The sequence below is a fragment of the Chionomys nivalis genome, chromosome 6, assembly GCF_950005125.1.
Source record: "Chionomys nivalis chromosome 6, mChiNiv1.1, whole genome shotgun sequence".
Lineage (NCBI taxonomy): Eukaryota > Metazoa > Chordata > Mammalia > Rodentia > Cricetidae > Chionomys > Chionomys nivalis.
In genome coordinates, this window is record NC_080091.1 from 1042002 (window position 1) to 1057169 (window position 15168).

The 15168-nt window shown below is 49.9% G+C and overlaps 1 protein-coding gene across 5 annotated transcripts in view; it reads left to right on the forward strand.

The window, feature by feature from the left end:
* Positions 1–1496: 1496 nt before the first annotated feature.
* Positions 1497–15168, forward strand: part of Adamts10 (ADAM metallopeptidase with thrombospondin type 1 motif 10) — a 31605-nt gene continuing 17933 nt past the window's right edge. For 2 of the 5 annotated variants that reach the window (XM_057771206.1, XM_057771208.1), the window contains exons 1-5: positions 1501–1728; positions 6878–7063; positions 7277–7623; positions 8725–8881; positions 9750–9967. In XM_057771206.1, the coding sequence (XP_057627189.1) occupies positions 6976–7063; positions 7277–7623; positions 8725–8881; positions 9750–9967 (810 nt within the window). In that variant the 5' untranslated portion in view covers positions 1501–1728; positions 6878–6975. Of the gene's footprint in view, positions 1729–6877; positions 7064–7276; positions 7624–8724; positions 8882–9749; positions 9968–15168 lie in introns of those variants that run through there. The other 3 variants (XM_057771210.1, XM_057771209.1, XM_057771211.1) reach the window with 3 other exon arrangements.

Genomic DNA, 15168 nt, shown 5'->3' on the forward strand with positions numbered 1-15168 from the left:
GTAATTAACTTAAAAATCTATCAAAGTCCCAAGGGAGATCACTCAGGATAAGATATCACGCCCACCACCACCACCATCCAATCGATGAAACCACATGCTCCACCCTGGTGGAAAAAGGAGGCCACAAGAAAACAGTGGGCCTGTAGTAAGAAAGGAGAAGATGGTTTTGGGGGGAGCCGAGGTTTTGCATATTAATTGAGGGATGTGGTTTCAAAGCTGGTAAGTAGCAGGACCTTGATCACCTAGGTAGAAGCTACCCAGTTCAAAATAGTCCTGAAAACACCCCACTGTGAGTCTAGAATCCATCCCCAGGGTGGGGATGGGGAGCTGGAGCAGCCTTAGGCACTGGGAGTTCTACAGAGCCAGAGGGTTGGGGAAGGCAAGCCAGGAAAGGGGCCCAGGGATGGACGGAGGTTCCAGTATTGTGGTATCTAAGAGTTAGTTGCCCCTCTGGTCTGGCATGGTGCCCATGCTCTATGCATGAACCCTAACATGTCATTTCCAAGTTCAAGACGAAGTCTAGGTTAGACAGCGCACTACCTGTATCCCTAGCTGAACCCAGCACAGAGGGAATGTTTGTGGTTGAAACTCCGCTGCTCCGCCCGCAACCACCCTTCTTTCTCCCCTCCTCCCTACAAAGCCTGTCGTTACCACATTCTAAGGATAAGTAAACCTAGAATCAGAGACATCAAGTCCAAAGCTCTCTCTGGGGACCAGGCCTGGAATTCTGAGACCATGGGTAACAGTTTAACACTCCCACAATCTGGCCTGGGATGAAGCTGCCTGGAATCCCAGCCCTGCTCCACTGAACTGCTGGTCCTCTCCTCCATGTACTGACTCCTCTTGGACGAAGCACTGTGTCCCAAAGATGACCACGACAACCCCTGGCTGGCCTTAGTTTTCACATCTGTAAAATGGAACTGGCTAGGCCCTCTCCACTCCTGGAGAGTTAAAGAAGTAAACCCAAGGGCAGATCAAAGACCTAGACAGGAGCTTTGTGAAGGCCGGGGCTCAAATGAGATTTATTCACTCACCCTCGGGCACCGTGCCTGGCACACGGGGAGGTGCTCAATAAATGTTTGCTTGAGCAAGGACCAGCCCTCAATAAATAACAGCTGTTGTTGACGCGACTAATGCAGGCGAGACAGTGGGCTCTCCCCTTGTTCCATCCCCCCTCGCTACCCCCCAACTCATTTTTGTCCTTTCCTCCATGCCCCCGCAGCCTCCACCTCCTTCTATTCAAACTCTCCTTTCCGCAATCAACTCCCGCCTAACCCCCATCCAAGCAATTCGGGCTCCCCGCCCATCCCCCTACTGTGTGCGTCCCCTCCTCCTCCAACTCTCCATCTTATTCCCCTCACCCCCGCCTTCTATCACCGCCCCTAGCTCCCCACCCCCACCTCCCCCAACTTCCCATCCCAACCCCCACCCCAAGTTCCTCCCCAGCATCTCCACCCGCGCGGGGCGCCCTTCGCAGGGCGGGGTAACCCAGGCTCCGGGGTCTTTGGCTGGGGTCCAGCCTGAGGCCCTGGGCGGCGGCGGCCGCCGCGGCAGCAGCAGCGGGCGGGGTTTGGGGGTTTTTTATAACCCTGGCAGGCTGCTCAGGAAGTGAGTGCCTTCCCGCGCCCCCTCCCCCGGCCACGCCGCCGCGCGCTAGCTCCCTCCCTTCCTGCGCGCTGGGCGGCGAGACTGTGCGGCCACGGTGGACCAGAGGCCCCGGGCACACAGGTACCGACGACCGGGGACCCAGATGGGCGGCGCAGCCCCCGGAGTGCAGTTACTATGAGTGACTCTGTGTGTGTCGGGGACGAGATGCGCTGCATGGATCCCGCTGTGCGTGTGTTATGTTGGTGCGGGATGTCCCCAAGTGTGCAGATACCGAACGCCTGTGGGTTGGCTCAGGTTCGGGGCGGGAGGAGGGCGGGGGAGATCGGGGTCAACAGTGTATCCAAAAGGTTGTACTTCTGCGGGTTGTGTGTCCTTGTGACTGTCAGCATTTGGGAGCGACTCTGAGTGGGCAGATTGTTGAGGTGTGTTGAGTGTTTGCTTAACTGAGGCTAAACTAGTGTTTACTCTCAGAAAAGTGTCCGTGTCCCTGTGTGTGTGTGTGTGTGTGTGTGTTTGTAGGTAGATGTGTGTAGATGCTAAGTGTGCCTGTTTGAATATTTGCATTTCTCTGACGTGAGATTAGTGGAAATGGCTGTGTGTATATGTGTCTGGGTTTATTGAATTCTAGTTTGTCTCCTCTTCAGTGAACGTGTAAACTTGTGTACATGTGTAGGGGGTTGGGTTTCTGTGTTAAATGAGTGTGTGTAGGCCTCTAGGCTTGTGAGTTGTCTTAGCTTGTGCACTTAGGCCTCTGATGTACATGTTTGCCCGGGCTTCTGGGTTGCCTGTGTTGTCTGGGTGTGCATGTGAAAATATGTGTTTCTGTATAGGTTTGGGAGTGTGTAGTTGTGTGTGTTTGGGTTTAGTGAACAAGGCTTTCCTTCTATACAGGTGTGGTTGCCCTACAGAATGCGCGTGTTTGTGTGTTTGTGTGTCTGGCTGGGGCTGCCACTTCCCTTTGAGCTGGTCACCTAGGCCACAGTACTTAGGCAGGATGTCTCCCTGCTAGGTGGAGACATTCAGACACTCTAATTAGCAGCTGGTTGGTGGTAATGGGGCTGGTGACCAGCACAGCCCCCTCCCCCTCAGGCCTCCTCTCTGGCTGGGCCTTTGTCTGTCTGCTCACCGCAGCCAGGCCAGATGTGCAGTGCCTGAAGGAAGCCTGCTGCTCCCAGTTGATGGCTGCCTAGGCCTGGCCAAAAAGACTTCACCCTCCATTGGGAAGCGTTTTCTGCTGGGTTTCCCAAGCAGCCTGGCCTACGGAGGTCTTGGTGTGCAGTGCTGGTCCCTGCAGGATCCCAGGGATGGGATGGAGCCATTTCCTTCTCCAGCCCTTGCCCCCCCCCCCCAGGCTGATGGCCTCCCTCCAGCCTGCTAAAGGAGGGATTTGGGGGGAAGGGACCAAGCCTAGGTACACACACACACACACACACACACACAGAGTCATACAAGCTCATATACACACTGGTGTAGAAACCCCTCTGTGATCTTGTGCCCAGCCAAGCAGGAGACCCCTCTGAGGAACCCATCCTCAGATAGGCCTTGTCTTTCCCCAGACCTAGTGACTTCCCTTTGATCTCCTCCACAGCTCCACCTTGGCATCGGGGGCTGTGCCACTCCTAGCTGTAGTTACCACCCTGTGGACAGGTGACCTCCGCCACCACCTCCCTCAGTCACTCACCCAGCAGAGCCCTTCTCCCTGCCTCTGATCCCCACCTGAGTCAGAAACACTGGATAGCCTATGCAGTTATTGGGAGGGGTGGGAACTCAAAGGCACCACAACTGGGTTCTACCCTGGTAGGACTAGAATGGGAAAGGGCAGAGGCTGGGAGGCTGGGTCCCCTGTCTCATTGCATTGAGATTGCTGCTGCCGTGATTGGAAGTGGGGTAATGAAGGCCACAGGGGATCAGAATCAGAATCTTTTTAAAATTTAAATGTATTTAAAATACACATTTACTTATATAAATGTGTGTGTGTGTGTGTGCATTTTGGCATGAACTTAAGTGTACCATGTTTATGTAGGTGCCCGTGGAGGCCAGAAGAGGGCACTAGACCTGGAACTGGAGTTACAAGTGGTTGTACTCTGCCGAAAGTGGGCACTGGGAGGAAACAAAACTCAAGTCCTCTGGAAGAGCATTAAGCGCTCTTAAGTGCTGGTTTCAGATTTAGTTGTCTCCACGGAAGGAGTGGCGGGAAAGAGGCAAGAGGAAAAAGGAGATTTTACTTTAGGAACTGAAAAAGAATGAAGGCCAAGAGGGTTTTTTACCGGACCCAAAGAAGAGACGAGAAGACTCAGCAAACTTTGAACTCCAAAACCTCATGTCAAGGAGGCTTGAGATATAGCTCAGTTAGCAGAGTGCTTCAGGCCTGGGTTCAGTCCCCAGCTCTGCATAGACTGGGTATAGAGGCCCTCCCAGCACATGGAACGTGGAAGCAAGAGAGTCAGAAATTCAAGTTCTTAGCTACATAGAAAGTCTGAGATGAACCTGGGGTATGTGAGATCCTTTCCTAAAAAATAAATAAATAAACAAACAAACATAGATCAGGTTAGGGCTGAAGATCAACCTGCCTCCTTCCCTTTGTGCGCCTCTAGGCTGGGTTCCCCCGCCTAGTACCCAGATGAACTGAAGAATCCATAGACAAGGGTTCCACATTCTACTGATAGTGAGGCCCCCAGAAATGGGGTTTGAGAGGAAGACAAAAGGAACTCACCACCCAACTAAAGGTACACATTAGCCTGGCTGAACAAAACTACAGAGTCTTAAAATATCTGTGAGACAGCCTCCCATTACTGGAAGGACCAAGCAGAAGCAGGGAATGTGGCTTTCTCCACTAGCATCTTGGAGAAATTCCGGCTTCTCTCTGTGCTGCCAAACTGCCCTGTTTGGGGATCGACTCTCAGACTTGGCTGGAATGCAAAGAAAACAAGACAGTGTGTGATTAGGGGGGGCTTGGATTTGTACAGAAGAGGAGGTGGAGGGTGGAGACCAGAGGGCAGGGAAGGGGCTTGGCACAGAGTGGTTAGCCCAGAGAAGTGTCTGCAGCAGAGTAGCCTGGGGCAGATGCCTGAGAAACAGGCCTGCGTATCTGAGAGCAAAAGCAAAATAAAGACCAAGGCCAGAGGGCAACCGAGATGACTCAGTGGGTAAAGTTTGGTGACCTGAGATTGATCTGCTCCCACAGAGTGGAAGGAGAAAACCAGCTCCCTAGAGTTGTCCTCTGACCTCCATACACACAAAATAAAGGGATCTAATGTTTAAAAGATTAAAGAGCAAAGCTAGGAACGTAGGGTGAAGGTAAAGCCTCTGGGAATACGTGACCACAATGTGGGACATTACCTCTAAGGCAGGCATGGTCGTGCACATATCTGATCCCAGCATTAGGGAGGCAGAGACAGGTGGATCTCTGAGTTCAAAGCCAGCCTGATCGAAAGAGTGAGTAGCAGGATAGCCAGGGCCATACCAAGAGGCCTTGTCTGGAAAAACCAGAAGGGGGACATACAAACTACCTGTAGCCAGGGATCCAAAGCCAGATCCCAAGGTAACGGGAGACTTGAAGAAGCCTGAAAGATCTTAGTGCCTGCCTTGGTCTTAATTACAGGTTGGAAATTCTCCCTGACCATTGCCCCAGCTTTCAAATGGCCTGAGTTTTTTGTTTGGCTTCAGGGATTGGTTTGCTTTCTTACTTTGTTTTTTTAAGTTGGCAGTTATTTTTGTTGTTGTTGTTGTTGTGCTGTTTTTCTTTGTGTGTCCGTGTGTACATCAGACTTGGTTGGTGAGTCAAGCTAGGTCTTGCAGGATCTTAAAGGTTTTCTTTCTCTCCTGTTTTGTTATTGATGTGTGGATGTGAGAACACAGGTGCCACCCTATGCCTATAGAGGTCAAAGGGTATTTATTGATTAGTGTGTGGACATCAGAGGGCAACTTTCAGGAGTCGATTCTCTTTCCACGCAGGATCTGGGGAGCAAGCCCAGGTTGGTCAGGCAAGTTTCCACATCAAATGCTTCCATCACAAACCTGCCAAGCCAGCTCACCGCCCACCCTCCCTCAGACTTTTGATTTTGCAGTTTGCTTGCCTGCTGCACCCTCGGCTCTCCATGATTAGATGTCTTTGTCCTCTGAACCTCTGCTTCCCAGTGTCTAACTGGTTTCTCTAGAGAGCACATTACAATCTGAGAGGCCCTCCTTTCTCCACAGTGAAGTGTCTGTCACTCCCAGGAGCAAGCTCTTCGTGTGAGGAGCCATGAGATCATTTTCTCTACCCCCAGCCCCACCGCAGCCCAGGCCAGTCATTAGCTGTCGAGTAAATCTGATTTCTACCTCATTCTGAGGTGACCCTGGTCCGTCTTCATCACCTCTCGTCTATACAAAGAGGGGACTTATTATTCTGAAGATGAAATTCGCCAGTGTTTGTCTTAATTTTTTTTTCCTGCTGCTATGACAAAATACCCCGACAACAGTAATTTAAGGGATAAAGGGCTGATTTTAGCTCACGGTTCAGGGGTACAGTCCGCCGTGTCACAGAAGTCAGGTAACCAGGACCTTGTAGCATCTGGACACATCACATCCACAATCAGAAACCAGAGGCGTGGTGGCGCACGCCTTTAATGCCAGCACTGGGGAGGCAGAGGCAGGCGGATCTCTGTGAGTTCGAGGCCAGCCTGGTCTACAGAGCAAGCCAGGACAGGCTCCAAAGCTACAGAGAAACCCTGTGGGGGATGGGGTGCAGAGGCCCAACCCCAGCTCCCTCCCTGTCTTTAATAATTACATTCACTTGTCGTGTGTGTGTGTGTGTGCACGTGTGTGCATGCCTACATGAGAGAGAGAGCACATATGCACACTTACACACTCATGTGCCACAGGCACAAGTGTGGAAACCAGGGGACAACTTACAGTCAGTTCTCCGTTTGCTCTATGGGTTTGGAAGGTTGGACTCAGGTTGTCAGACTTGGGCACTAGCTCACTTTCTCACAGTCCTGGATCCCTTGCCCCGGAATTGGTTACACCCACTGTTAGGTTGTGTCTTCCCACTTCACCTCCCAGGTGATTCTAGATCACCTGCTTGAGAAGGTGGCTTCTTGCCCTGGTGCCTGTCCCCTCTGAGTGTGGACATGGTGGGGAAGAGGTGGGAGATGGAAAGAGATGCTAGAACTACTCAGGAATTCTGATAAAAGTGTCTGGGTCATGGAGAGGCTTCGGGATGGCAAGGGGCACTGGCTCTGCTGGACAGTGGGACCAAGGCCCCTCCTGACTCAGTCTCTCTTTCCAGGAGACCGGTGATGCTGCCCAGACTGTGAACAGGGGAGGCAGCACTGCAGGGGCTGCCAGAGCCGGGGCTGGGGAGAGACATGTGGACACGTAGCTCCTATGGCTTCTGCCTGCCAGATCCTCCGCTGGGCCCTTGCCCTGGGGCTGGGCCTCACATTCAAGGTCACACAAGCCTTCAGATCTCAAGGTAGGAAGCTCATCCAATGGTGGCTGTCTGAAGGGAACAAGAAACTAAGGAAGCCAGTTGGTCCTTGAGAAAAAGAAGTCAGTGGGCTGGGTTTGGGGAATTCACTTGTCCTAGAGTTTATGGGTTGAATGTCTAGTGGCCTAGATTCCTGAGGCCATCATCACTGGCTTCGGAGCAGGGACCCACCCCAGTCTCTGATCCCTTTACCTATAGATGAACTCCTGTCCAGTTTGGAGAGCTATGAGATTGCCTTCCCAACCCGCGTGGACCACAACGGGGCAATGCTGGCCTTCTCTCCACCTGCCCCCCGGAGGCAGCGTCGGGGTACGGGGGCCACAGCCGAGTCGCGCCTGTTCTACAAGGTGGCCGCACCCAGCACTCACTTCCTGCTGAATCTGACCCGCAGCCCCCGTCTACTGGCAGGGCATGTCTCCGTGGAATATTGGACGCGGGAGGGCCTGGCCTGGCAGAGGGCTGCCCGAGCCCACTGCCTCTACGCTGGCCACCTACAAGGCCAAGCTGGGAGCTCCCACGTGGCCATCAGCACCTGTGGGGGCCTGGTAAGCTGAGGATTCTGGGAAGCAGGGGGAAATGCTCACTTCCACCTGGAAGTTAAGAAAAACATATGATCAACAGAATGGAACAGTCATATTTGGTGTTTTAAGTTTCTTGAGCTGAGCAGTCATTTGAGATGCAGCTGAAGATATGCTTAAAGGAAAAAGTATAACCGCATGAGAGGCTGGAAGTAAAGAGGCCTCAGCTTAGCATGCATGATAAAGTCAGTAACAGTAGGTCCAGTGAATGGCTCAGTGGGTAAAGGTGCTTGCTGCCAAACCTAGAGACGTGCGGTCCATCCGGGGATCCTCATCATGGAGGCAGAGAATAACTTCCTCAAGTCGTCCTCTGGTCTCCACACACAAATAAATGTAAAATACTTTTTTAAGGAATTAGAAAGTTTAGGAGGAATTGAAGGGAGGAAGGGGAGAAATAATGAGATTGTATTTTAATTATTATTATTTTTTCTTTCTTTTAAGGGTGGGGCTGAGTCTCTCAATAGAGTTTATACACAAGGAGTTGATTTCGCATCCCACCCTGTGTACCTGCAGTGCTAGGTGGTAGGCAGAGAGGGGCGGATTTTGGAGGGCTTCATAGCCAGGCACTCTAGCCAGAGAACAGCAGGTCCCAGATCCAGTGAGAGACCCTGTCAGGAGGAGATAAAGCAGACTGATGGGGTGGACCTCCTCATCTGACCTGTGCACAAGGACTCAGGCCGAGCACCTGTGCACAGTGTGTGTGCACACACGCACACTCAAAGACGGAATACAAACCAGATGTGTGGTGACGCCCACAAGCCCAACCACTTGAGGGTTGGAGACAGAAGTTCTGACTCCTCCTCAGCTACATAGTTGAGTTTCAGACAAGCTTGGGCCATAGAGTGAGTTCCAAGATAGCCTGGGCTACATAAGATCCCACCTCAGAAAAACAAATAGAACCGAACCAAAGAGGGGCTGGGGATATAGCTCAGTGGTAGAGTGCTTGCCTAGCATGAACAAGGTCCTAGGTTTGATTCCTAGTCCTGAAGAAGGGGAAGGAAGGGATTCAGTCGTAGAGAGAGGGTCCAGGACACCACAACCTGAACTGAGCTTTCTGTCCCCGCCCAGCACGGTCTGATTGTGGCAGGCGAGGAAGAGTATCTGATTGAGCCCCTGCAAGGTGGGCCCAAAGGTCACCGTGGCCCAGAAGAGAGTGGCCCCCACGTAGTATACAAGCGTTCCTCTCTGCGTCACCCCCATCTGGACACAGCCTGTGGAGTGAGAGGTACTCCTATGTCTTTGGGGATGGGCAGGGAGGAGATACGACGTTATTCCTTTGAGGCGAATGGAAGCAGCTGTCTTTCCACCACAGAGGTCAGCAAGGTGCTGCCTAACTAGGAAAGACACTGTTGAGGATTCCAGAGCTCCTTCATCTGCGAGCAGGCTAGGAACAATACTGATCCTAAGAGGGTGATGGTGTGAGGCGGGGGAGTGACCAGCTGTCTGGGATAGGAGTTCAATAGGGAAACCATTCCTTACTGAGAATTATTGTCAGGTCGCACAATTCAGCTGCAGCATGGTCATAGCAGACACTTGAGTGGCTATGCAGCCAAGATGCTAGCAAGAGCTTGGAGTTCAATGGTAAAATGCTTACCCGAGTTGCACAAGACCCTACAAACTGTGCACACAAAAGCCAGGCTTGGTGAGTAAAGCCCTCACTGCGCAAGTATGAGAACCATGGTTCATAAGTTCATATCCCTAAGCACCCAGGCAAGTATGGTCGGCCATCTAAAACCTCAGGGCTAGGGAGACAGAGACGGGGATCCCTGGAGTAGCTGGATACTAGGCTAGGTGAACCGTGAGCTCTTGGCTCTAGTGAGAAGTCCAGCCTCCATAAATACAGTAGAGAGTCATCGAGGAAGATACCCAGTGTCAATCTCCTGCCTCCACATGTACAACACAGACTCAAGCAACCCACTGAAGGGCACGGGCATTGTTCATGCAGTCATGTTCAAAACGTGACCGATGGGTAAGAGAATAGGAAAGCTCCATGAAGTGAGTACTGAGGAGCTGGAAACAGGGAGGGCCAGAGTTCAGAGCAAGCGCAGTCTACCAAGGCTATCAAACAGAAGAATCACCGCTTTGTCTCCCAGATGAGAAACCATGGAAGGGTCGTCCATGGTGGTTGCGGACACTGAAGCCACCACCTGCCAGACCCCTGGGGAATGAGACAGAGCGAGGCCAGCCGGGCCTGAAGCGATCAGTCAGCAGGGAGCGCTATGTGGAGACGCTGGTGGTAGCCGACAAGATGATGGTGGCCTACCACGGGCGGAGAGATGTGGAGCAGTATGTATTGGCCATCATGAACATTGTAAGTGCCTTCCCCTTCCTGAGCCTGGGGTCCTCGGGACCTGCAGCCTCTAGGTACCACGCCCTCACTGCTGATCTGCAACCAGGGGCCAAAGAATAAAGCAGAGAGTGGGAAGAGGGAGAGCAGAGGGTGACGCATTGCACCAAAGGTCTGGTGGCAGATGCTCGAGATGGCCTGCATGGGCCTTCGGTCAGTGCTGCGACCCTTTGATGCACTTTTTCATGTTGTGCTGACCCCAACCATAAAGTTATTTCGTTGCTACTTCATAGCTGTAATTTTGCTACTGCTGTGAATCATAATGTAAATCTCTGATATGTAGTACCCACAGGTTGAGAACAGCCGCCTTACGTGAGCAGGGTATTTCGCCTCTCTGCCTTGCATTAAGTACATGTAAAGACTACAGTAGACCCAGACGCTGCATTTAGAACAGTGCATGGCATGCCTAATACACACAAGGCCCTGCCTGGGATCCCCCAGAGCCTACTATCTCAGTACTCAGAGGCTGAGCAAGGAGGATTTGCAAGTCAAGGGATTGAGCTAAAAAACCAAAAGAGCACAGGAAAGCAAGTCTAATCCCTCACACCAGTCTATGGGAAATTTCATGTAACCTATGTATATCCTCCCAGAGCCTTTAAACTACCTTTAGACAGTATTATTTAGACAATAATAATGGGAAGTGTGTACGCTGTGATGTTGTGTGTGTGTATTCATACGTGTGCAGGTGTGTGTACATTTGTGTTCACATACATGTGGAGTCCAGAGGTTGACACTAGTGTCTTCATCAATCACTCTCCATCTTATTTCTTTCCAGGTATTTATTATTTTGCATGTATAGGTGTTTGCCTGAATGTCTGCCTTTGCACCATGTGCGTGTATTGGATGCCCTGGAAATGGAGTTACAGGCAGTTGGAGCTGCCAAGTGGGTGCTAGGGATCGAACCTGGGTACTCAAGAACAGTCAGTGCTCCTAACTCTCTGTTAACTGGAACTGTCCCTACAGTACCTCCTTCTCATTTTTTGAGACAAGGTCTCTCACTGAAAGTGCTAAACTGGTTGGCCCAATGGTGAGCTCTGGGAATCTGGCAGCCCCTGCTCCCTCAGCACTGCTGCTATAGATACGGGTGCTGGGAATCCAAACTCAGATTTTCACGTCTATACAAAAGCACTTTACCCACCTAGCCAACTGCCCAACATGCAAGTTTTTGTGAGATAATTTCTTTCTTCTTCCACTCCTCCCTCTTCTCCTTTGTGTCCTTCCACAGGGTCTCATGTAGTCCAGACTCTACTTTGTATTTAAGTGAGACCAGTCTTGAACCCAGTCTCTTCCTCCCTCCACCTCCTAAGTACAAGGATCAATAATGTGCCATACCCCACCCCATTGTACCTATGTTTAATCTGTGCTGGCTGAATCCATGGGCTTCATAGTGCTGACCCACAGTGCTGGTCCACAGTGCTGGTCCACAGTGCTGTCTGTGCCCAGCTTCTGTACTAGAACTTGATCAAGGTCCTGTACCTCCCTGGTCCTCAAGTCCCTCTCCTGTTAGCAGTCTACAATAACTAAAGAGGAAAAGGGTTATGGTAGAGCACACAGTATATAGTAAGGTTTGATGAATGGGTTCCTGCTTCCCTGAAGCAAAGAAAGAGCAGGACGGTTCAGCGGGTAAAGGTGCTGCACAAGGCTTGACAACCAGAATTCTATTAGCAGAGTCCCACCTGGTAGAAGGAGAAAACTGGCCTCCAGAAGTTGTCTGACATCCACACATTGAAGAGCATGCAAAGTATACACACACACACATGCACACGCACACACAAATGTAATTTAAAAATTTTAAAGACAAAGTTTAGCAGACTAATAAATGGCACACAATGTTGACATAACATTGTCTCTGTGTTCTGTCCCAATCCCATACCCTTTGCTGGGGCTTTGAAAGTTCCCTAAAACTTGCCAGGCTTCCTGGGGATTTCCAGTAAAGCAAAAGGGTAGCCCAAGACTCTCAAGATTGCTGCTTTGCCTGATCTCTGTCACTTGGGTCCACTTAGCCTCTTCCTCTTCATGCCTTACTGCTTCTTCACTGTCTCTTGCCTTGGACTTCCACCTTCCTGTACTGATGTTTAATTGGTACCCTCAGGCTGCAGAGGAGAAAGGACACTTGTACGTCCTTCATGCAGCCGCTGGGTGTGTAGGGAGAGCCAAGAAGGGGAGATGAAGGATAAAGTAGAGAGAAACGGAACTGGGACAGTCAGAGAGAGACGCTGGTAAGCAGCGCAGACTGGAATCTCCCCTGTGGCACCGCCAGCCGTGTACCCAGCATTCTGCACGTCAGCACCCTCGTCTTTAAGGTGGGGGGTGAAGTGGCGCAGGTAGCACCTTTACCCAGCACCCAGCATATAGTAGGTACTCAAAGGAAACGATCACTGCTTTTACCCTTCAGTTTCGGGGCTGAGGAACATCCATGTGCCAGGGTCAAGGCCAAAGGCTGACACAGTGTCTTCCTCAGTGGCTCCTCCTCCTTTTATGTACATGTTTTATTTGGACCTTGAGAGTTTCATACGTGTAAACAGTGTTTTGATCACACCCACCCTCTACTCTCTTCCCCCACTCTTCTCCTATTTCCCCAACCATGTCTCCCTCACAAGGTCATCTACTCTCCCCCTCCCCCCGCTCCTTTTGAAATAGGGTCTCTCACTGTGTAGCCCTAGCCAATCTGAACTCTCTCTGCCCCCTGAGTGCTGAGGTTTGAAGTGTGCCGCCAGACCTGGTTTGTTTAACCTGAGTCCAACTAGTTCTTCCTGTATGTGTTTGGACAACCAACCAGGGCTACATCCCTGAAGAAAACTGGCTCGTGCATGCGCTCTCTCTCTCTCTCTCTCTCTTTCTCTCTCTCCCTCCCTCCCTCTCCCCCTCTACTTCGCCTTCTCCCTCCCCCCCACTCCCAGAAACCGACAATACTTCCTCAGCTAGTGGTGGGGCTTTTGTTCTCTGCCCTACTTTCTTTCTTTTTTTTTTCTTTTCTTTTTTTTTTTTTTTTTTTTTTGGTTTTTCGAGACAGGGTTTCTCTGTGGCTTTGGAGCCTGTCCTGGAACTAGCTCTGTAGACCAGGCTGGTCTCGAACTCACAGAGATCCGCCTACCTCTGCCCTACTTTCTGAGAAAAGCTGTTTCACTGAACCAGGAACTTGTACATTCAACTAACCTGGCTGGCTAGTGAGCCTCCAGGTTTATACCTGTGCCTGTCTTTTGTTTGTTTTAATGTGGGTTTGGGGAATTGAACTCAGGTCCTTGTGCTTGAATAGCAAGCACTTTGCCAGTTCTGTCCTGTTGACAGAGGTTTCTGTTCCGCTGTTCAGTCCCAAAGAAATACACAGAAGTCTACTACATTAATTATGAACTGGTTGGCCTGTTAGCTCAGGCTTCTTATTAACTAACTCTTACATCTTACATCAACCCATTATTCTTGTCTGTGTTAGCCATATGTCTTGGTACCTTTCATCAGTGAGGCATTCTCATCTTGCTTCCTCTGCATCTCAGTGATGGCTGAAGACTGACTCTTTCCTCTTCCCAGAATTCTCCTGTTCTCATTGCCCCACCTCTACTTCCTGCCTGTTCGCCCTGCCTTTACTTCCTGCCTTGCTACTGGCCAATCAGCATCTTATTAAAATAATGCAAGTGACAAAAAAAAAAAAAAAAGACAATTATCCCACAGCACTTCCCCACCCCCTTTTTTTTTTCAAAAACAAGAACTCTGAATCTAATATCCTTTGTTTAGCTTTTTGTCCAGACCATTATCCATAACATCTTGTAACCAACACTCTAAACAAAGATAAATATCCATAATCCATTTTTGGAAATGTGGATGTAGTTTTCCAGGCTACTTCCTGCTGATTGGGGAGCTGATAATCTTATGGGGACCCAAAGAAAATTTAGAATTATAATGAAGTCCTGACTGGAATATTCTCTGAGGCTTGGTCATCTCAGCCAGCAGCCTTGAGGCAGTTCTTGATGTAGAACACAGACATCTGGGCCATCTGTTCCTATTAGAGATTTCTCAGGGGGGTCTTCCTTGATCAAACCTTATTTTTCTTGATTTAGAATGAATCCACAGCCTCTCATTTCCTGTGGAAACAAAATCAAAACCTCTTCTTCAAAGTAACACATCTTTTTACTTAAATTTTTATGTCAAGGAATTTTCAAAATATATATGTTGGATTAATCCAGCAGCATTTATAATCAAATATTCTTTAGCAGCTTTTGCTCCTTTCTCAGCCATCAAACAATTTAAAGACAACACAATAACATACAGTATCCAGACTCTCTGTGTATTTTCCATCTTTACGTAGCTTTATTTTAAAGTCTATTTATTTTATTTTTAATTTTTGGCTTTTTGAGACAGGGTTTCTCTGTGTATCTTTAGCTGTCCTGGAACTCACTCTGTAGACCAGGCTGCCCTTGAACTCACAGAGCTCTGCCTGCCTCTGCCTCCCAAGTGCTGTGTTAACGGTGTGTGCCACCACACCTTGAACTCACAGAGCTCTGTCTGCCTCTGCCTCCCAAGTGTTGGGATTAAAGGTATATGTCACCACACCCAACTACTCTCTCTTTTATTTTAAGGACTTTATCCTTTTTCTTTTCTCTCCCAAGCCTACATATATTTTTAAGCGTACTGTAAACCATTTAGAGATTTCTTTTGTCTGAATTTGTCCTATTGCGCATCTCTAATCCTTTTTCTGACCAGGACCCCTTCTTAAAATGCTAAAGCAGCTTGGTTAGGACTGAGGCTGTTTTGTCTTTTGGCTCTGCCCAGTCCATCATAGCAGAAGTCCATTCACTTTCTCTGAGACTGCTGGGTTGAAGCTGTCCTCACCACCCCAACTTTGATAACCAGTTGGCCCATGCTACCACCAAGTAACTTACAGCATGTTGCCCACAAACTCCATTTAAATGCTCCATAGCCAGACCTCCAGAAAGAGTAAGAGTTCGTGCTGGCTTCACCACCCAGGAAGCTGTTTCAAAACCATGCAGCTTTTTCTTCTGCTACTTCTGTATCAGTAAGACCTCTCTTAAAGGAGCCACAGCATGCTGCCAGCAAGCAAAACCCATTTGGAAAAAAGAAAAAATGCGGCCAAACTTTGTATTTTAGTGTCTAAAATTCCTTTCCAAGTTTTCTCAGGTTTTACGTGGATATAGTCAGCCCCACATTGGTAT